The 17784-nt window shown below is 53.8% G+C and overlaps 7 protein-coding genes and 1 non-coding gene across 8 annotated transcripts; 4 read left to right on the top strand and 4 right to left on the bottom strand.

Moving 5' to 3' along the window:
* Positions 1-39: 39 nt before the first annotated feature.
* Positions 40-3329, bottom strand: BU26DRAFT_96395 (S-adenosyl-L-methionine-dependent methyltransferase). Its single transcript, XM_033836553.1, has 6 exons — positions 2915-3329; positions 2714-2863; positions 2642-2664; positions 2538-2590; positions 2035-2489; positions 40-1987 (listed from the first exon to the last, which is right to left on the bottom strand). Exons 1-6 carry the CDS (start codon positions 3131-3133, stop codon positions 449-451), a joined length of 2439 nt encoding a protein of 812 aa, XP_033679246.1. The 5' UTR covers positions 3134-3329; the 3' UTR covers positions 40-448.
* A 517-nt stretch (positions 3330-3846) lies between these two features.
* On the bottom strand, positions 3847-5626 carry BU26DRAFT_464333 (26S proteasome subunit P45). Its single transcript, XM_033825161.1, has 4 exons — positions 5216-5626; positions 4739-5154; positions 4068-4687; positions 3847-4012 (listed from the first exon to the last, which is right to left on the bottom strand). The coding sequence occupies exons 1-4, from the start codon at positions 5536-5538 to the stop codon at positions 3977-3979; spliced, it is 1395 nt and encodes a 464-aa protein (XP_033679245.1). The 5' UTR covers positions 5539-5626; the 3' UTR covers positions 3847-3976.
* Positions 5627-6317: 691 nt separating this feature from the next.
* BU26DRAFT_t52 lies at positions 6318-6389 on the top strand. Its single transcript has one exon. It is a non-coding gene; the product is annotated as a tRNA-Arg (tRNA).
* A 290-nt stretch (positions 6390-6679) lies between these two features.
* On the top strand, positions 6680-8666 carry BU26DRAFT_533714 (Trimethyllysine dioxygenase; the record flags this gene model as incomplete). Its single annotated transcript, XM_033831174.1, has 8 exons — positions 6680-6720; positions 7266-7283; positions 7336-7402; positions 7452-7512; positions 7562-7658; positions 7708-7816; positions 7870-8527; positions 8584-8666. 8 exons carry the CDS (start codon positions 6680-6682, stop codon positions 8664-8666), a joined length of 1134 nt encoding a protein of 377 aa, XP_033679244.1.
* Positions 8590-9550, bottom strand: BU26DRAFT_542941 (uncharacterized protein; the record flags this gene model as incomplete). Its single annotated transcript, XM_033831674.1, has 4 exons — positions 8590-9078; positions 9144-9349; positions 9403-9419; positions 9479-9550. 4 exons carry the CDS (start codon positions 9548-9550, stop codon positions 8804-8806), a joined length of 570 nt encoding a protein of 189 aa, XP_033679243.1. The 3' UTR covers positions 8590-8803.
* A 142-nt stretch (positions 9551-9692) lies between these two features.
* On the top strand, positions 9693-14398 carry BU26DRAFT_542939 (uncharacterized protein). The gene is made up of 3 exons (XM_033831673.1): positions 9693-10150; positions 10204-13689; positions 13754-14398. Exons 1-3 carry the CDS (start codon positions 9772-9774, stop codon positions 14251-14253), a joined length of 4365 nt encoding a protein of 1454 aa, XP_033679242.1. The 5' UTR covers positions 9693-9771; the 3' UTR covers positions 14254-14398.
* A 246-nt stretch (positions 14399-14644) lies between these two features.
* Positions 14645-16180, bottom strand: BU26DRAFT_435526 (RNA polymerase II transcription factor B subunit 2; the record flags this gene model as incomplete). The annotated part of the gene is made up of 3 exons (XM_033824138.1): positions 14645-15394; positions 15459-15994; positions 16057-16180. The coding sequence occupies 3 exons, from the start codon at positions 16178-16180 to the stop codon at positions 14645-14647; spliced, it is 1410 nt and encodes a 469-aa protein (XP_033679241.1).
* A 251-nt stretch (positions 16181-16431) lies between these two features.
* On the top strand, positions 16432-17654 carry BU26DRAFT_522918 (acyl-coenzyme A thioesteras-like protein 13). The gene is made up of 7 exons (XM_033829909.1): positions 16432-16483; positions 16542-16582; positions 16640-16652; positions 16718-16783; positions 16847-16889; positions 16956-17093; positions 17189-17654. Exons 1-7 carry the CDS (start codon positions 16457-16459, stop codon positions 17341-17343), a joined length of 483 nt encoding a protein of 160 aa, XP_033679240.1. The 5' UTR covers positions 16432-16456; the 3' UTR covers positions 17344-17654.
* Positions 17655-17784: the final 130 nt, after the last annotated feature.

The following is a 17784-nucleotide window of genomic DNA, read 5'->3' as shown; positions in this document are numbered from 1 at the left end:
TTCAATTCATTCATGTCAAGACTACTTCCGCCGGCTTCATGAACGTGCTATGCCGCCTATTGGTCGACGCTAATATCGACCCATGAAAAGTGTGATAATGGTATAGACAGTAAGCCGCCTCCAGAATCTAGTGATATGAAAAGGAATGCAGAAAGAAAGTATCGGCCGAAAAGGGCTTAGCCCGTGTGGAAAATCGGGGAAGGAAAAAGTATCATCCGCAACATGTCGTACCTCGAACCTCTTGAAAAATTGACCTCTCTAGATATTTAGCTCACCCATCGAGCTCTTCCTAAGATTGAGCTTCACATCCTCCGACTCAATACTCTTCTCCTTCATACAGATCCAGGTGGAAGCATACATATTCACCCTAACCACAGTCAGCATGCGCGCTCTTTAGTAGCACACTATTCCTCCAAGGCATAGTCAGAAAAGAGAGCAGAGTGCACACTTACCGATCAATACACGCCCCGGGCACCCTCACAGCAACCCTGCGACACGAAAACCCATTCTCTCCAAACACGGCCACATACCACGGCTCCAGGCCCGCACTCCTCAGCATAACGCGTCCCCTGACCTTCAACGCCCTATTCAGCGCGCGGATCTGCTTCAGGGCCTGGTTCCCACTCGGCGGAAACCAGTCCATGCTATCCATCACCACCACAATCGTCAGCGTACCAGGGCGCATGCGCGCGATGACTTCGGAAATTTCGTCCGTGTGGATGCGCAGGCCGTTGAAGGCGGAGGGCTTGCTGAGCTTGAGGTGCGACTTGGGGGAGAGGTAGGTTGGGTGCGAGCTGGGTGTGTAGTGGCCCAGGAGGGTGAGGAGATAGTAGTGATTTGACGTGGAGAGGAGGGTGGTGGTGACGACGGGCTCGAAGGTATTCAGCACATACTCGTAGACTGCGTTTCCGGAAGATGGAACCTGGGGCGCTGAGGGGTTGGCGAGATCGAAGTCTGCTTGTTTTTTGAAGTCAGACTCGATCATGTTGCGTTGGGCAGGGGGCACGCCGAGGGCTTTCCAGAGCCACTTCTCGTTACTGAGAACTGTCCATGTCAGGATCTTGCTGTGGAGTACTGTCTTGATACTGCGCTGCCAGATCTCGCGCTGCTCGTTGAGCGTCTGCGCGGCACACAGTTTTCTGACTTCTTCGGAGAGGCCGAGGACGCGGAACAGCCAGCCCACGAGCATGAGCGCGTTGCCTGAGCCGCCCGAGTAGTAGAGGCCTTTGCTCTTGGGGTCTTGGAAGACACAAGGGCCGTTGTGGAGCCAGTATTGGAAGGCGGCGCTGCTCATGTGCGGGCTAAGTTTCCCTATCAAGAGATCGCGGAATTCAGGGTGGCGGCCTTCGCCGAAGAGTTTCCAGATGTCGGAGTAGGGGAGGGTGGAGAAGGCGGCGACTTTGAGCTCGAAGAGGTGGTTTTGGCTGGGGTTGAGGTCGACGGCGTGGACGCGGCGCGGGGAATCGAGGCAGAAGGAGAGGATGTTGTCGCCCGCAGAGGTGATGGCGAGGACAACGTCGTCGGGGGTTACTTTGAGGAGGCGGGCGTCGGCGCGGTCGTCTTCCCAGGTGAAAGCGTAGATGTAGGAGTCATTGAAGCGGGTATGCTTGGGCAGGGTATCGTCGTAGTGGATGCGCCAGTGGTGATTCTGGTACCTAGGTCTTGTCAGCATGCTATATACGCGATCAGGGAGAGGAAACATGTACCATGTTGCGGGAAGAGGGAGACTGGACTGCAAGTTCACAATCGCAGACTCGTAGGCCTTTGACCTAACTTCAATATCCGTAGGCGTCGGTCCTGTCTGCAGATCTAAGGCAGAAAGATACGGTGATTCGGTGGCAGCGGCATCAATCTCGGCAAGCTTCGCCGTCGAGGCACCATTGTCTTTAGAGCAGCCTATCCAAACATAGTAAGGAAGTCTAATGCCAAAGAAATGGTTACGGGCGTTGACGCTGAGAACGGTACCGAACCGATATTCGAGATAATCCTGAGCTATCAGCCAGATGCCATGATAGTAGCAGACTATGGGCTTACTCGTCTTGCTGCTTCAAGATTGACGCGGTCGATCTCGAACCAAGTCCGCCAGAACACCCTGGAGATCCACATACAGTGCCTCCCAACCACACCGCCGGTATAGTTCCGGCGTCCGAATTCTACTTTGCTCTGCACGTAGAAGTCAACCACCCCAACAACGCCATTTGGGCTCAGCAGAGAGGACATGGAGTCAATAACCGGGTAGAATTCGGGAATCATAGAAAGCGCATAGCTCATAGTCACCAGTTCAGCGCCACCCGCGTCGGCATTCTCATCAAGGTCAAGCACGGCTTGCTCTTGTAAGATGAGTTCTTTGCGCTGCAGGGCTTGTGGCTCATGTTCGTGAAGGCGGAAGGCACGTGCATCCTGGCAGATGACCTTGACATTCGTCCAGCCCAGGCGGGCGAAGCGCTTGCGGGCCATGTCGCAAAGACTTGGTGAGAGGTCTACGACATCTGGAGGGGGGTTAGACCAGGCTATGTCAAGAGGAACCGAGGACCCACAAACTGCGCGGAAGAAGTCTGGGACCGAGACGAAGGCGCCCATTTGTTCAACGCTGAAATCTTTCAGTATGCATATGGTTCCATGTTGGTAGCAAAGTATTTACTTGTTGCCAGTTCCACCACCGATCTGTTAGGGTCAGTTCTAAGCCTTTAAGTAGGAGCGCTCGTATGCTCACATCAACCCAGACAGGTCGCTGAGAGATCATTCCGGCGTCACAGCGATGCTTCAACTGTGCTGCGACGAGCCCCAGCATATCCTCTCGTCCTTTGAGGAGTCTCGTGCGTGTGGCGTCGTACACGTCCGCTTGAGCCTTGTAAAAGCTTTCCTGCACCCGGTAAGCTTCGCTTCTCTGTTTCGATGTATAGCCCATGCGTACTAGAGCATCTTGCTGGTCCCCACTTCCGTCACCAGTATGCGGCTTAACAAAGCACGCGTAGAAGAATTTCAAGTACGCTTGAAAAGTGTTTGCGGGCTCTTTACCTTTCGGCTTGAAAGCGATGGCGAAGACAGCCAGTAGGAAGATGCTCACCACGCAGAGCGCGAGCACTACCAGGTTCAAGGGATCACGGGGGAGAAATGTTGAAAGTCCCATCATAGTTGCGACTGAAAGGGTAGAGAGAACGATAAGGAAAAGAATAGAGAGGGGAAGACGCGCAAAACAAGTCAAAGGACACGACTGAAGGCTTAAATGCAGACCAGTTCCGATGAGCGTTCCGACTTCGGTTCGTCATGATGGCGGTCCACATGATGCTAAACAATCCACATACAAGGGAAGCCTTCTTCGCCTCGTCCGTACGGTCTATCAGCCAATGGAATTCGACACATGCTGACCTGGCCTGAAAACAGCATTCCGGACCCTGTCTAGAGGCAAACTGGACAGTTTCTCGACCGCTATCAGCGGCTATGCAAGACAGATGGGATCGAAAGCTTCTCCAGGTTCCATTGTATCCAGATGATCAAAGCGAGAGCATGAGCCTATCAAGTGGTGATGCCCTTCCTCGTGCGGAGGAAGTATGGTGTTGAGGTTGTAAGTTTGCCTTGTGGAGCACTTGGGTGTTCGGCCTGTAGCCAATCAGCTGCATCGACGCGACGGCGTGCCAAAACAACTCAACAACAGACGCAGGGACTTCATCAGACAAGGCACGGCTGTGACTTGCATATGGTCCAAATAGAATTTCTCGAAAACCTTGTCGCGTAATTCGGGGCGGTTGCACATCTGTTCGAGCCTCCGTTAGATTCGGGCAATGTCGGCAGTCGCCATGTCGATGAGTGATAGAATCCTGTCAATGTGAGAGTGATCTGCTAGTTACCCCACGATATTGCTCGGAAAATCATGGAATGATGCTGCCTTGGTTTCTCGTCGTTAAGCGCTATTTATTCCTACAAGCGCGGCGTGACAGCGCGCACATGCAACTACCCTGGTACAGCCGCCGCCCCACTACGCGTAGAAGTTCACAGTATCCTTCTTCTTGGCCTATCACATTGTCAGCAATGTCAGCAAGAAGGAGTTGTCTCTGAGCTGAGCTTACCTGAACTTCCGCTATGGCGTCGACGTAGTGCTCGTGACTGATCTTGTGCTGTCCTGAACGGAGAGCAATCATACCTGCCTCGACACACACAGCCTTGAGCTGCGCCCCACCAAACTCGTCAGTGCTACGCGCCAGCTCTTGCCAGTTGACACCGTCATCTACGGTCATCTTCCTGGAGTGGATGCGAAGGATCTGTGCCCTAGCCTCTTCGTTCGGGAGCGGAAACTCGATCTTCCTATCCAGTCGACCTGATCGCAGCAGAGCGGGATCCAAGACATCGACTCGATTTGTGGCGGCAAGCACCTTCACGCGGTCGTCGGATGCGAAACCATCAAGCTGATTGAGGAGCTCCAGCATGGTTCGCTGCACTTCTCGATCTCCCGACTTCTCCGAGTCGAATCGCTTGGTTCCAACGGCATCTAGTTCGTCGATGAAGATGATTGACGGCGCCTTCTCCTTAGCGAGGGCAAAGCAGTCTCGCACGAGCTTCGCACCGTCTCCTATGAACATCTGAACGAGCTGCGGTCCGGCGAGTTTGAGAAAGGTGGCGTCTGTCTGGGCGGCGCACGCTCGTGCAAGGAGCGTCTTACCAGTACCGGGGGGACCGTACATGAGGGCGCCTACGCAATAATCAGCCAAGAATTCCATAAGCATTTTGTAGATATCCATACCCTTGGGCGCTTTGATGCCAATCTTCTTGAACCGCTCGGCCTCCTTCATGGGCCACACGACGGCCTCGACGAGCTCCTCAATCTGCTTGTCTAAACCACCAACATCTGTGTACTTCTCTGTCGGCTTCTCGTCGACTTCCATAGCCTTGACCCTGCTGTCGTACTCCGCGGGTAACGTATCAAGCACGAGATAGGAGTCCTTGTTCACACCGATGAGGTCGCCAGGCTTGAGCTTTTCGTGGTCTACGAGGCCGATGAGAGGGAGGAAGATAGTCTGCCGTGTGGACGTCTTGATGACTGCTGACTTGCCGACCCTGGTGGCGTCCAGGTCGATGTTTGCGCCTTCTTCTGCTGCCTCAGCGGTGACATCAAGGTCTAGTATTTCCACAACGTTGCCAACGAGATATGGGAGTTGTCTGTGCACAGTCAATCCATGTCCGAATCTGGAGGCATTGCAATGTGAAGGTGGCGGCCTACCTGTTGTTCTCAATCTTATCGAGGTTGTCCTTGATCTTCTCGTTCATCGACGCTTTCTCGTGCGTCAACCTCTGGAACTCGCTCTTCATGATCCTCATATCGTTCTCCAGTAACCGCTTCCGGGCGACGATGTCTCGTGTGCTAAGGTTAAGAATCTCCTCGTCCAGCACCTCCTCCTCCTCCTCCGGCTCCGCATCCTTCATTTCTGCGTCGCCGTCGGACTTTTTGCCATCTTTGCCATCCTCTCCATCCTTCTTCTTGTCGTCCTTCTTGTCCTCCTTCTGCTCGCGCTCAAGGTCGTCGAGGTCCTCAAGTGTTGACATGGCGGCGGCGGGTTGTGGCGGACGTTGAGAGGTGCGGAAGCAGAGTTAAGGCAGGAAATTCAGGGAGCGAAAGATCTACGGTTAAAGGTATAGAGAGGACGTCTCCCGCAGTGAGGTGATGTAAGGCTGGTGTTGATGGTAAAGCTACATGGAGGCAGCTTTCGATTACGAACGTGAAGCTTCCGGCGATTACTTAGCGGCCGGCCTTGGCGCGTTGGACGGTGCGTCCGCTCCGTCTAGCCAATCAGACGCATTCACCGCCGAAACTGTCATCAGAAGCAATGCAGGACATTTCTTAAATCTTTGACTCTGTGCCATTCAATAATAGCACTAACCCGAGTGCCAAGTGCTTTCTCGCGCTATATGGCCATCCCCAAGGCGTTTGGAACGGTGATTAAGTATGGAGATCCTCGTGGATCTGAAGCTGGACACGGCCGCTAGCAATGTTCAAAGACAGCCGGTGCTTCAATATCTCCGTCTCTCCGTGCATAGTTTGAGCTCCAATAACGCAGCTGCACTTGTAAAAGCTGTGGCCCAATGTGTGACGTGGTGTCCCTTAAATTCGAGGGAAGCCCCGGCATTTCGCCATGTCAGATATGAAGGGCCGGTCTGGTCGTGCAGCATGTGATGAAGTCGCGCATATCTCTGACTTCGCGAGCAGACACAACGTCTAAAATAGCGTCTTTACTACAGCGCTGTGCTAGGCGGCTTTAGTGTTTTTGCATTACGTATATATTTATTTTTATTTAAGAATTTTGTTATACCTTTCAGAAACTTGAGGCACCATGGCCTAATGGTAAGGCGTTGCTTTCCGGTGGCAAAGATTGAGGGTTCGAGTCCCTCTGGTGTCGCTCGCTTTTTTGTTGTGCTCCTACCGCAGCCATTGTCTTTTTGCCCAGACAAGTTTTCAGCGCCATAGGTTTTGCTTCTTTGTGCTGTGCTGGTTCCGAGGAGCGCCGACAACCGAGCTTCAACACCAAGCCGCGACATCGTATCATCCACGAACGGTGCCCCGCTGTGCCCCGCCTTATAATTTCTCGTTCTTGCCTTTTTACCGAGTCGCTCATTTAAGAATAACAGGGTACACATTTGCTTCACGTATCTATTCAAGCGCGTCTAGGTCTTCCAATTTGCGCCCGTTATGTTCTCGGGTAAACGTCTCGCATGCACACAGCAGGCGCGGTATGTCCCGCTTCCGTAACACAAGCTTCCCTTGATGTTGATAACCGCAGTTTGTACGGCGCACATAGCTTGCTGAGAAGAGCTGGACTTTCTTCCCTCCCAAGACATGCTCGCCTCCAGTCTTCAGTCACCGAGGCCCAAGTCGAGAGCGTAGGCTTGGAGCCAGATCCACCGGGCAGCAAAACTCGCAGTTTCTTCTCCACATTGAAGGAAACGCTTGGAGAGGAGGAAGTGGCCAAGCTGCAGAAGCAGTCAAATGAACTCCAAGCCCTGAAGAATGAGCTGCGGGAGATCTATGCTCGTCAGCGCTCATTGAGAGTATTATTGAAAGGACCATATGTAAGTTCATCAGAGCGAGATGGCAGCTTAGTTAGAGATGCTGTGCACTGCAGCTAACTTCAAGCAGCGAATTGGGACGCGACATGTTCACCAGCCTAATAAGGAGCAAGTCACGATCGAGGACAATATTGTCAAAGTCGGTCAGCAGCAAGTGTTCGTAGTAGATTACATCTTATCTTTTGAATAACATACTTACGGCGCAATAGGCCAAACATATGGCTCAGGTGAGCACACTGCATTTGACCGTATTCATGATTCCTACCTTACTCTTACTAGGGACAATTGCCAGTGCAAGAGCTGCGTCCACGAAGCAACGAAACAGCGACTCCTCGATACATTTGCCGTAGGCTGCAAAGCTGTCTTTTACGAATCACTAATCTGACCAAACGTAGATTCCTCAGGATATCTCTATCAAGTCGAGCTCGGAAGACTCCAGTTCAATCCACGTTGAGTGTCAGGCGTCCTCCTTCAGTAGCACGTGGCTTTTCTTGACGCGAGACAGGGAATGATGGCCACACCAGCCACTACACCAAGGAATTCATCCAAAGCGCAGCAGCCCCTTTTGACAAGAGAGCTATAGTTCGACAAGGTCTCACCAAGTATCCCACCCATCGTCCCCGCCTCAAGCCTCTCCTAACAACATCCCAGCATCAAGCTGTGGGATTCCACAGTCTCCAAGGAAGATACTTCGATCCGCTACGAAGCACCCGGAGCGAAGAACGAAGACTATCTAATCCGCGGCGTCCTAAACAGAATCGTAGGCCTCCCTTCCAACCATGTCCCTATCTCCCCATCTAACTCCCACACTAGCGTAAATACGGCTTTTGTGCCATCCGCGATACTCCAATCAGCCCCGAAGCCACCCTAGACCTCCTCCGCCGCATCTCCTTCATCCGCGAAACGCACTACGGCGGCTTCTACGACTTCACCGCCGACCTCGCCTCCAAGGACACAGCCTACACCAACATCGCCCTCGAAGCCCACACCGACACAACCTACTTCTCCGACCCGGCCGGTCTGCAAGCCTTCCACCTGCTCGAGCACAGCGACGGCACCGGCGGCGAGTCGCTGCTCGTCGACGGGTACAAGTGCGCAGACGACCTACTACAGCAAGATCGCGAGGCGTACGAACTCCTTTCTACAGTGAATGTGCATGCGCATGCGTCGGGCAATGAAGGCATTAGTATCCAGCCCTATAAGGGGTTCCCGGTTTTTGAGCATGATGCTGGGACGGGGGAATTGCTGCGGGTAAGGTGGAATTCGAGTGACCGCGCGGGGGTGGAAATGCCGATCGGGGAGGTGGGGAAGTGGTACGACGCCGCGAGGAAGTTTGATGCGCTGCTCAAGAAGAAAGAGAATGAGTACTGGGAGCAGTTGCAGCCGGGAACAGTGCTGATCTTTGATAATTGGAGGGTGTTGCATGGACGGGCGGCTTTTACTGGGAAGCGGAGGATTTGTGGGGCTTATAGTAAGTTGGCGCCGGATCGTGGTCGTGATGAGATTCAAAGCTAATTATCTGTGTAGTCAACCGCGATGACTGGATCTCCAAGTACAAGATGATGGCCTTCGGGCAAGAGGAGGTGCTCGGGAAGCTGGCATCAGGTTAGCTAGCCAGAAATAAGTAGCATCAAATCAGAATGATCAAAGAAACGCATGTTGATACATCCCGTCTTGGCTCTTTAACTTATATACAGCCGCCAATCGCCTAATGGAATTTGCTGAATTGTTCTTGTGCGCTGACCCCTCATCGGCCCTGCCTCTCCTGCTCCAGCTCCAATTCCGCCTGTCGGTAGTATTTCGCTGTGTCCACACCATGATACGGGTGGTTGACAAAGTTCGGCCACGGGATAACATGCGAGAAGACACCCGCATATCGCGAGTTCCTGTGTGCCACTCCCTGCATGTACTCCGTGAGCTCCGACTTGCCGTAGAGCGGCTCGCCCCTCTTGACCTTGTCCACCATCTCTCGCATGTCCATGTCAACTTCGCGGCGGTTCTCGCGGGCGCCGTAGAAGCGTGCTATTGAACAATTGCATTAGCATTGAGATCTGAGGTGCGGAATACCGGGGGTATCAGGTACGTACCGGACGACCTCGAGTATGCGAATATGAAAGCACCGGTAACGCCGACGGCAGCGCTCAGGCGCATTATGGGCGCAAAGCCTCCCTTGCCGACGAAGGAGGGGGAGACTTTCTCCCAGTACAGCATCAGCGCAGGGCTGACGGCTCCGACTCCGGCGCCATAGAGCCAGTCGGAGGGCCGACTGTATCTTATAACACGGTTGAAGTGTCTTTTCGAAGTATTAGCAGCTGCAATCAGTTGGCGGTGAGCGGTAGGGCATACGGGTCATTGTCGATGAGCTGTGACATGTTAGCCGTTTCCCATCCATTGCAGCATTTCTGAGGGGCCAATTGCGTACAGGATACTCTCCAGTGGGTATCTTGTCCGGCACCACCGGCTGCGAGTACGTCTCTTGGCTCTGGGACGACATGGTGGTGTGGTGAGGGGATGTCTGCTGCTGAGAAGCAGTGATGGAGCAGGTGAGGTTCGGGCGCGGCTACTTCCGCACCGTCCAAGCTCCGCGCAGCCTTCGACAACTTTTCTCTTGGCGCGTCTTGCTGCAGGTTGACATGCGACAACAATGAGTGCGCCCGCTACTCATTGCGCCGTACAACTCTCGCCACCGCGAATATAGCAAGAGGACGCGCCAGAATGTCGGACATCAAGCCAGACGAGTCTTCAGGCACCGTAGATGGCGCTGCAGCGGCGAACGCGAACGATTCCTCGAGCCTAAACGCCCGTCCGACCGTTGCAGATTTGCATGGAGACAACCATTTCGCGCAGGTGGCGAGGAAGAGTTGGCTGAGCGCGACGAAGGCGCCCAAAGTGCGACCAGAAGTGGTCAAGAAAGAGCTATGGGATGAGCTGGAGAAGCTCGGCTTTGCGTACTCGTCGCTGTTGGTATTGGAGAACCTGCAGCTGCTGGAGAGGTATCTGTGGCCTGGGTTTACGGAGGAGGCGTCGAACTACCATCATCTGCTGCTGGCGCTTATGGTCAACGTGAAGAGGAGGGAGAATTTACCGTCATGGGGTGAGAGTACCACCATGAGATGCATGGAAGACTTGCTAACGGAAACCGTGTAGAACACTTCACCAACAAGCCCGCCGAATTCTCCTCCTTCTTCCGACGCATACTGTCCATGAGCGTAGACCCCTCGCAGCCGATACAGATCCGGACACAGCTCATATCGTTCGTCATCGGCGCATTTCAATCCCTGGACAGCGGTCTGGTGCGGAAGGAGTGCGCGCCTTTGGTCAGCATATCGATATGGCAGAATTTGCATTCCGAAGAAGCCCGGGAACTTCAATTCGAGCAACATCAGATGCTACGGAGAGCGTGGCGGGCAGCGCACAAGCGATTCGATGCCGGGGACGAGGCGTTACAAGCTAGGCTACGGTTTGAGCGGTCATGGCTGTACACGCTGCTGCTGGACTTCCTGGACCATCTGTACAACAGCAGGACGAGGGAAGAGATGCGAGACAATCTGGCCTACTGCGAGCGCTTCATGGAGCTCCTGACGGACCTGCAAAGCCAGCTTCCGACGCGGAGATATTTCAACACATTACTGCAGGACCTGAACATCCTACCTGCAATCAGATTGTCGCCGACGTACACAGACGAAGACAACGGGTTGTTCCGAGATCTTTTCAACCTCCTAAGCCACTTCACGTACTTTCCAATCGAGGACCAGACAGGCAGACAATTATCGAAACTGGACTATGACCAAGAGCATTACGCCATTCTAGCGAAGCTACAGCGCGTGGGCTATGCGGCGTTTCAAGAGAAGCTTCAACTTTTGGCTCTAGCGAACTACGGCAGCGTCGGAAATAGGGACGAGCTGGAAGGTCACATCAAAGCGTTAGACGACGATGAACTCACACAGCTATGCTCACTCATGGGATTGAGGACGAAATATCCAAACTCAACATTTCTAGTACGAGACCGGGCCTTCTTCACCGAGGTTTTGATGTCGTTGGTCGAATATAGGTCTACCTTCAAAGACGTCGTACGCGAGATGCCAGTCCTCCCAACAGAGAAGATTCTGTACGAAACGACCTTCCTACGAAACGAGGAGTACAATGGATCTAGGCCACTGGCAATACCGAAGCTGAACCTCCAGTACCTCACCATGGGCGACTTCCTCTGGAGGTCGTTCATCTTGTACAGGGCCGAGTCGTTCTACGGTATTCGAAAGGATATGGAGGACGTCGTAAAGCGCGTGCAGCCTCGTGGCAAAGGTGTGACTACGAGGTTCGGCGGCTTCTCACGGATGTCAATACCCATATCGAAGCCTGGCATCGTGGACGTGGCGCCATCACGAGTAGGCGAGGAGCATCCAGCCTATGTCCGCGCCGAGATAATTCTGGATGTGAGTCGCCTGCAGTATCCAGTGCGGAGGGAGTGGGAGTCGCTCAAACCAGACGACGTGGTGTTCCTACTCGCCGTCGAAGGCCCAGACGACGAGCCTATGCGGAATGGAGTCGATCAGCAGAGCACTGGAGAACAGCTCGGCATCCACAGGCTCAGGTGCGCCGAGGTGGTGCAGATACAGGACGAGAACGGTCGACCTCTCCGCGAGCAACCGCCCATGGACGGAATGGGACCACGAGCGCGCACCAGACGGCTCATCGTCAACATCGATGCGAAGCAGTATCAGCAGGACATGGACCGTGTCGCGCAAGGCCGGCAGAATGTCTACGAGCAGATCAACCTCGTGGTGCGTCGGAGAGGGCGAGAGAACAACTTCCGCCCCATCCTCGACTCCATCAGGCGCCTGACACTCTCGGACATTCCAGCACCCTCCTGGCTCCAAGAGGTCTTCCTAGGATATGGTGATCCTGCGTCTGCATCCTACAGACGTCTCCCCAACCGCCTGCATTCGATAGACTTCCGTGATACCTTTTTGGACTGGCAGCACCTTATCGAATCCTGGCCCGGCAAATCTATCGAGCCACATGAGAGCGCACAGTCTTCCTTTGGGCCTCCATACGTCGTTGAGTTCCCCGCAGCAGCTGAACCAGAGCCGGCATCTGTACGACCATCGAAGAAGCGGCGTCGCGACCAGGCAGAGGTTACACAACCTGTGCATGAGTCTCTGCACGTTGCGACGTACAAACCGCCCAACATGGGGCCCTACCCTGCAGACGCACCCAAGCTCAACAGCGTCAGGTTTACCCCTGCTCAGATTGAGGCGATAACTTCGGGCACCCAGCCTGGCCTAACTGTTGTGGTCGGCCCGCCGGGTACCGGAAAGACGGACGTAGCGACCCAAATTATATCCAATATATACCACAACTTCCCGGACCAACGGACGTTGCTCGTCGCGCACAGCAACCAGGCGCTCAACCAGCTCTTCCAGAAGATTGTGGCGCTCGACATCGACGAGCGCCACCTCCTGCGTCTGGGTCACGGCGAGGAGGAGCTCGAGACAGAGGCCAGCTACAGCAAGCATGGCCGTGTAGAGTCGTTTCTCGAGAGAGGCTCCTACTATCTGTCTGAAGTAGATCGCCTGGCGAAGAACTTTGGCGCGCCCGGTGCTCATGGGAGCTCGTGCGAGACAGCAGATTATTTCAATCTTGTCTATGTGAAGCCAGCTTGGACGCAGTACTGGGATCGTGTCTCGTCCCCGGATATCAGCGTCGACCAAATAATCGCTGAGTTCCCGTTCAAGCAGTACTTTGCGAATGCACCGCAGCCTCTGTTCCCGCCTGCTGCAGACCGCGAGCAGATTGTCGATGTTGTGCAAGGCTGCTATCGCCATGTCGAGAAGATCTTTACTGAACTCGAGGACATTCGTCCGTTCGAGATTCTGCGCAATCCGCGCGATAAGGCGAACTACCTCTTGGTGAAAGAGGCGCGCATCATCGCAATGACATCGACACATGCTGCGATGCGAAGGCAGGAGATTGCGTCGCTGGGCTTTCACTACGACAACGTGATCATGGAAGAAGCAGCCCAGATCACCGAGATCGAGAACTTCATCCCACTAGCTCTGCAGAACCCTCAGAACGGGGAGCTCCCTCTCCAGCGCATCGTCCTGTGCGGAGACCATCTCCAGAACTCACCCATCATCCAGAACCTCGCTTTCAGACAATATGCCAACCTGGAGCAATCGCTCTTCCTACGGCTCGTCCGCCTCGGCGTCCCCACTATAATGCTCGACCAGCAAGGCCGCGCCCGTCCCTCAATAGCTTCCCTCTATAAATGGCGTTACCCGAACCTCGGCAATCTGCCCTCCGTACTCTCCTCCCCGGAATTCCAAACCGCAAACCCTGGCTTCAGATATGACTATCAGTTCATCGACGTGCCGGACTACAAAGGCAAGGGTGAGAGTGAACCCACGCCACACTTCATCCAGAATCTAGGGGAGGCAGAGTACGCGGTTGCGTTGTATATGTATATGCGGCTGCTCGGCTATCCAGCGAGCAAGATTAGTATACTGACAACGTATGCGGGGCAGAGGGCGCTGATTAGGGATGTGCTGAGCCATAGATGTAAAGGGAACAGGCTGTTTGGGTTGCCGCGGATTGTGGCGACGGTGGACAAGTATCAAGGGGAGCAGAATGATTGTAAGTGGAACCCACATCCTCGCGCAAGTGACAAATTACGAAGACACGAAACTAACTGATGCAGATATCATTCTCTCCCTCGTCCGCACGCGCTCAATCGGCTACCTCCGCGACATCCGTCGCCTCACCGTCGCACTCTCGCGCGCCCGTCTGGGTCTCTACATCCTCGGTCGCGCTTCTGTCTTCGAATCCTGCTTCGAACTCAAGCCCGCCTTTGACATCCTTCTAGCCCGCCCCACGAAACTCATGCTCGTCACCGACGAAATGTACGGTCAATCGGCTCGAACTGTGGAGAGCAAAGTGGAAGAAGGACAAGAGGCGGCTATGGACGGTGTAGAGCATCTGGGGCAGTACGTATATGAGATGACGAAGGCGAAGGTGGAAGCGCTCAAGGCCGGGGGCGGTGTGCTTCCGCAGACACAAGACGTGCGGATGGGCGATGCGCAAGAAGTCCAGGCGGACGAAGACGAAGAAGCGGATCGAGAGGATAACGTGATTATCAAGGATGACGAGGCGGATGATGATGATTATGGACCTGAGCAACCCGTCGAAGTTACCGGTTAGATAATGGGCATGGTGATTCGGCCTGCATTTGGGACATTCCAGAGTCGAAGAAGGGGAAACAGCGGTGCGGTGCATAGTTTATATAGGCTTCATTCATGTAGAGATACCAAAATCAACGGATACCGTGCATTCATGCTTGGTTTGCCAGCTATCTTCATATATGAAGACCTACCCATCTGGAATGAACTTGGCAAGCTAGATGCTAATGTTCTTCGTATAATAGTAGTACACAATCTTTCCAGATCCGGGGATATCATTATTCCTTCCCAGCCAAGAACGCCAGCCATGCATTTTCAAGACCCGTCAAGGGCCTTGGGTGCCGTTGCCGCCTGCTCCGTATCATTCCCAACCACGGCAAATACTTACGTTGCTGGACCCCTGTACCCCACCACTACCGCTGAGCCTTCTTCTTCAAATAACTTTGGATCTGTTCAATTTGATCAATAAAGAACATCCTTTTTGCATCATTCCTCCAAACCAGGACGCCCAACGCCTCCGCATACCCTAATAAATCCCTATACTCGGCCTCGCTGCTAAACTCCCTCATCAGATACCCATTGGTGGTCTCCACTCTCTCGCCCTCGTACTCCCACAGCCGGATCTGGTCCATTACCGTGGGAGGCAGGAAAGGCGTATTTTTCTGCATTTGAGGATGCGCGTGAGACGTTAGGTAGGAGATTATTTGGGCAGAGGAGATGCCCGTGCGGACTGCGCGCGTTATGGACTCTTTGGTGAGTTTGCCGGACACGAGGTTGGGGAAGCGGGTTGTGAGGCGGGTGAAGAGGGAGAGGACTGCTATCTGCAGCAAGGAGTTGGTGTAGGCATAGAGACGGTAGTTTGTTTCGATGATGATGAAGCCTTGGTTTGTGGGGGCTTGGCCGACACCGGGGCGACATAGGGCGGAGAGGTTGTCTGAGCTAGTGGTGAGCGCGCCGGAGTCCGAGGTCAGTGTTACGGCGAGCCGGGTGGGGTAGAAGGTGGAGGAGGATTTTGAGCTGCGGTATACGACGCCGAAGGCAGTGAGGTCTTCTAACATTTGGAGTTGTGTGGGGGAGAGGGTGGCTGTGGAGTAGTCCTGGCCGAGTTCGAGGGAGCCGAGCATGAAGAGGAAGGAGAGGACGTCGGTTTCGGACATGCCGAGCTGCAGCTGCTAGATCAGCATTCTCCGTTCCATCGACGGAGAGTTGACGGATGTGTAGACATACCTCGCTCACATGCTTCAAATACTCAATCAGCAAGCTCCACACCTGCGCATTCGTATCCTGTAGCACAAACGTGAACCCCGTCCTCGTGATGCCTAACCGTCCATGCTGCATCCTCACAAAATCACCCGCCTGCAGCAACCTCTTCGTCCCCTCGCCCACATCCTGGCCGACCGCACTCCCCAACCCCACCGTCGTCCCCACCATATAAAATAATATATTCTCCCATTGTCTCTTCGCATACTCATCCAAAAAAGCTATGTTGACTTTATGCGGATCGGGTTTGGAGGCGGGCACGCCGAACGAGCGATGCGTGCCGCTGCCTTCGAGCGCTTGGCGTAGGGATAAAGCGAAGCCTTTGTAGAGTTCGTAGGAGGTCTGGCGCGCGGCGTCTTGCTTGAGGACGATGATGTGCAGTTGTTCGAGGACGTAGAGGGCTTGTTGCTTTTCCTTTTTGGCCGAGGGGCGGAACCAGGTGTCTAGGTCGGCGGAGGCGAAGGCCGTGGGCATGTAGAGTATGGCCATTACTATGGACTTTGCTGTTGCGGGCTGGCGTTAGCTTTGGCGCGTTCCTAGGGGAGGAAGAGCTTGAAGAGTATACCTAGATGTGGAAGCATGCATCGGAATATGGCCAGCACCGTTGAGGGCTGCTCATACAGCTTCCTGTGTGTCTGGACGGGCAGCAGCACGAGGTATTCCAGCGCTTGGGAGGATGAGGCCGACATCTTGGGCGATGTGGGCTGTTGAGTCGTGGACTACCGGAGTATCATGGTATTCGAGCGGGTTTGGAGACGCGACACGCTTGTTGCGCCTTCATGGGTTGCAGGTGAAAGTGGGATCAATGAAGGCAGCAAGTTGAAGTCATTATAGATGTGCCAAGAACGGAGCTTATGTTCCCCAATTCCGCTCCGCCCCTTGCTAGTTCGGAACGTCTATCATGAATTGCCGAGCGGAACGATACCACATCATTCTTCCACGACCAAGAGCTGAAGCCGAGAACGATGCCTGCGCTAAAGTTCGTGCGATCCGTAAGCATTATGGCCTATGGAAAAAAAGAGGACAAGCGCCGTCTAATCAATTGAGCAGGTCTGGGAGTCTTTCCGAGCATCCTCTGGCTTAGAGCCGAGGTATGCATCCTGTCCTACCGGTAGTCAATAGAATAATTAACGTTCATCTGAGAACAGGCTATTAGATGCTGTATGTCTTCCTCGGATAGCAGAAAGTTTAATCGATTGTGATGGGTTTTGACGATGGCTTCCAAGCTCCGCGTAACTCACGCTGCCCCCGGCCGCGTCAAGTTCGAACTCGATATCAAAAAAGAGCACACAGTCCGTCTTCCGATTTCTGCCTGATACCTCTGTCCTCCTTCCCTCACTAACATCCCTACTCAGAACCGCCTCAACATTCTCCATGGCGGAACAATTGCCAGCATGGGTACTTCAGCTTCTGCATTCAATCCCTTCTAGGATCCCTTAAGAAGAGGATTCTGACATGTATCAGTCGACCTTGGCGGCTCCCTAGCCGTAGCATCTCGTGGCCTCTTTGCAACTGGCGTATCCACTGACCTCTCCGTAACCTACCTCTCCTCAGGTGGCAAAATCGGCGACCTCATCAAAGCCGAGGTAACGTGCGACAAATGTAAGCCACTTTCAGTCCCTCAGCATATTTCCTTTTCCCGTCTACGTTTCCTCACCGGTCGTTATATCTATGAGCGTTTATTGACATCCTCTCAGTCGGCAAAACCATGGCCTTCACTTCAATCCGATTTATGACGAGCAAGGACGAAATGTTTGCACGGGGAAGCCATACCAAGTACATCGCGCAAGCATGGAAAGATCCTCACAATATCGTTGATGAGCTCACACCGAAGAGCGAGAAGAAAGAGTAAGCTTTTGGCGGCGCCGAATTGCGGGTTTGGTACAGATACACAAAGGAAGGGCACAGGACGACCATCATCGAAATATCCTTATTAATCTATTACTATCCTGCAGACAGACTGTTCAGACACAGTCTCTCCGTCCATCCGCACGCACGCACGCAATGGTAACCTAGCAATCCACCAAGTTCTGACGGTAAGAGCTAACTTGGCGGACGGGTCGAAACCCGATGCGTATCGCTCGACGAGACAGCCAGGGCGGCAGGACCCAGGGCAGTCCGTAGATGCGGAGGAAAATTACGACGCCCTCCCTAGGTAAGAGATCCCCATATCGTACAAAGCAAATGTTATGCCATCATCTCGTACCGTAGCTCATTCTTGTCGTCATCTCGTGCGTATCGTCGCAAAATGTGTCATCAATCCTTTCGTCCGGCGGTCCTTTTCCGTGAAACC

This window comes from Trematosphaeria pertusa (assembly GCF_010094035.1).
Source record: "Trematosphaeria pertusa strain CBS 122368 unplaced genomic scaffold BU26scaffold_15, whole genome shotgun sequence".
NCBI lineage: Eukaryota > Fungi > Ascomycota > Dothideomycetes > Pleosporales > Trematosphaeriaceae > Trematosphaeria > Trematosphaeria pertusa.
Note: the sequence above shows the minus strand (reverse complement) of the source record. Positions and strands in the feature narration are given on the sequence as shown.

What these genes read in the sequence shown, in the direction of transcription:
- BU26DRAFT_96395 (XM_033836553.1), bottom strand. Translation starts at nt 3,133, where the DNA reads ATGATGGGACTTTCAACATTTCTCCCCCGTGATCCCTTGAACCTGGTA. An exon ending in GGGACCAGCAAGATGCTCTA is followed by an intron (nt 2,864 to 2,914) that starts GTACGCATGGGC and finishes TACCGGGTGCAG; the next exon opens with GAAAGCTTTTACAAGGCTCA. An exon ending in GGTGGTGGAACTGGCAACAA is followed by an intron (nt 2,591 to 2,641) that starts GTAAATACTTTG and finishes GAAAGATTTCAG; the next exon opens with CGTTGAACAAATGGGCGCCT.
- BU26DRAFT_464333 (XM_033825161.1), bottom strand. Translation starts at nt 5,538, where the DNA reads ATGTCAACACTTGAGGACCTCGACGACCTTGAGCGCGAGCAGAAGGAG. An exon ending in GATAAGATTGAGAACAACAG is followed by an intron (nt 5,155 to 5,215) that starts GTAGGCCGCCAC and finishes GACTGTGCACAG; the next exon opens with ACAACTCCCATATCTCGTTG. An exon ending in ACGCCATAGCGGAAGTTCAG is followed by an intron (nt 4,013 to 4,067) that starts GTAAGCTCAGCT and finishes ACAATGTGATAG; the next exon opens with GCCAAGAAGAAGGATACTGT.
- BU26DRAFT_542939 (XM_033831673.1), top strand. Translation starts at nt 9,772, where the DNA reads ATGTCGGACATCAAGCCAGACGAGTCTTCAGGCACCGTAGATGGCGCT. An exon ending in GGAGAATTTACCGTCATGGG is followed by an intron (nt 10,151 to 10,203) that starts GTGAGAGTACCA and finishes GAAACCGTGTAG; the next exon opens with AACACTTCACCAACAAGCCC. An exon ending in TCAAGGGGAGCAGAATGATT is followed by an intron (nt 13,690 to 13,753) that starts GTAAGTGGAACC and finishes TAACTGATGCAG; the next exon opens with ATATCATTCTCTCCCTCGTC.
- BU26DRAFT_522918 (XM_033829909.1), top strand. Translation starts at nt 16,457, where the DNA reads ATGCCTGCGCTAAAGTTCGTGCGATCC. An exon ending in CGCTAAAGTTCGTGCGATCC is followed by an intron (nt 16,484 to 16,541) that starts GTAAGCATTATG and finishes TCAATTGAGCAG; the next exon opens with GTCTGGGAGTCTTTCCGAGC. An exon ending in CGAGGTAACGTGCGACAAAT is followed by an intron (nt 17,094 to 17,188) that starts GTAAGCCACTTT and finishes ACATCCTCTCAG; the next exon opens with TCGGCAAAACCATGGCCTTC.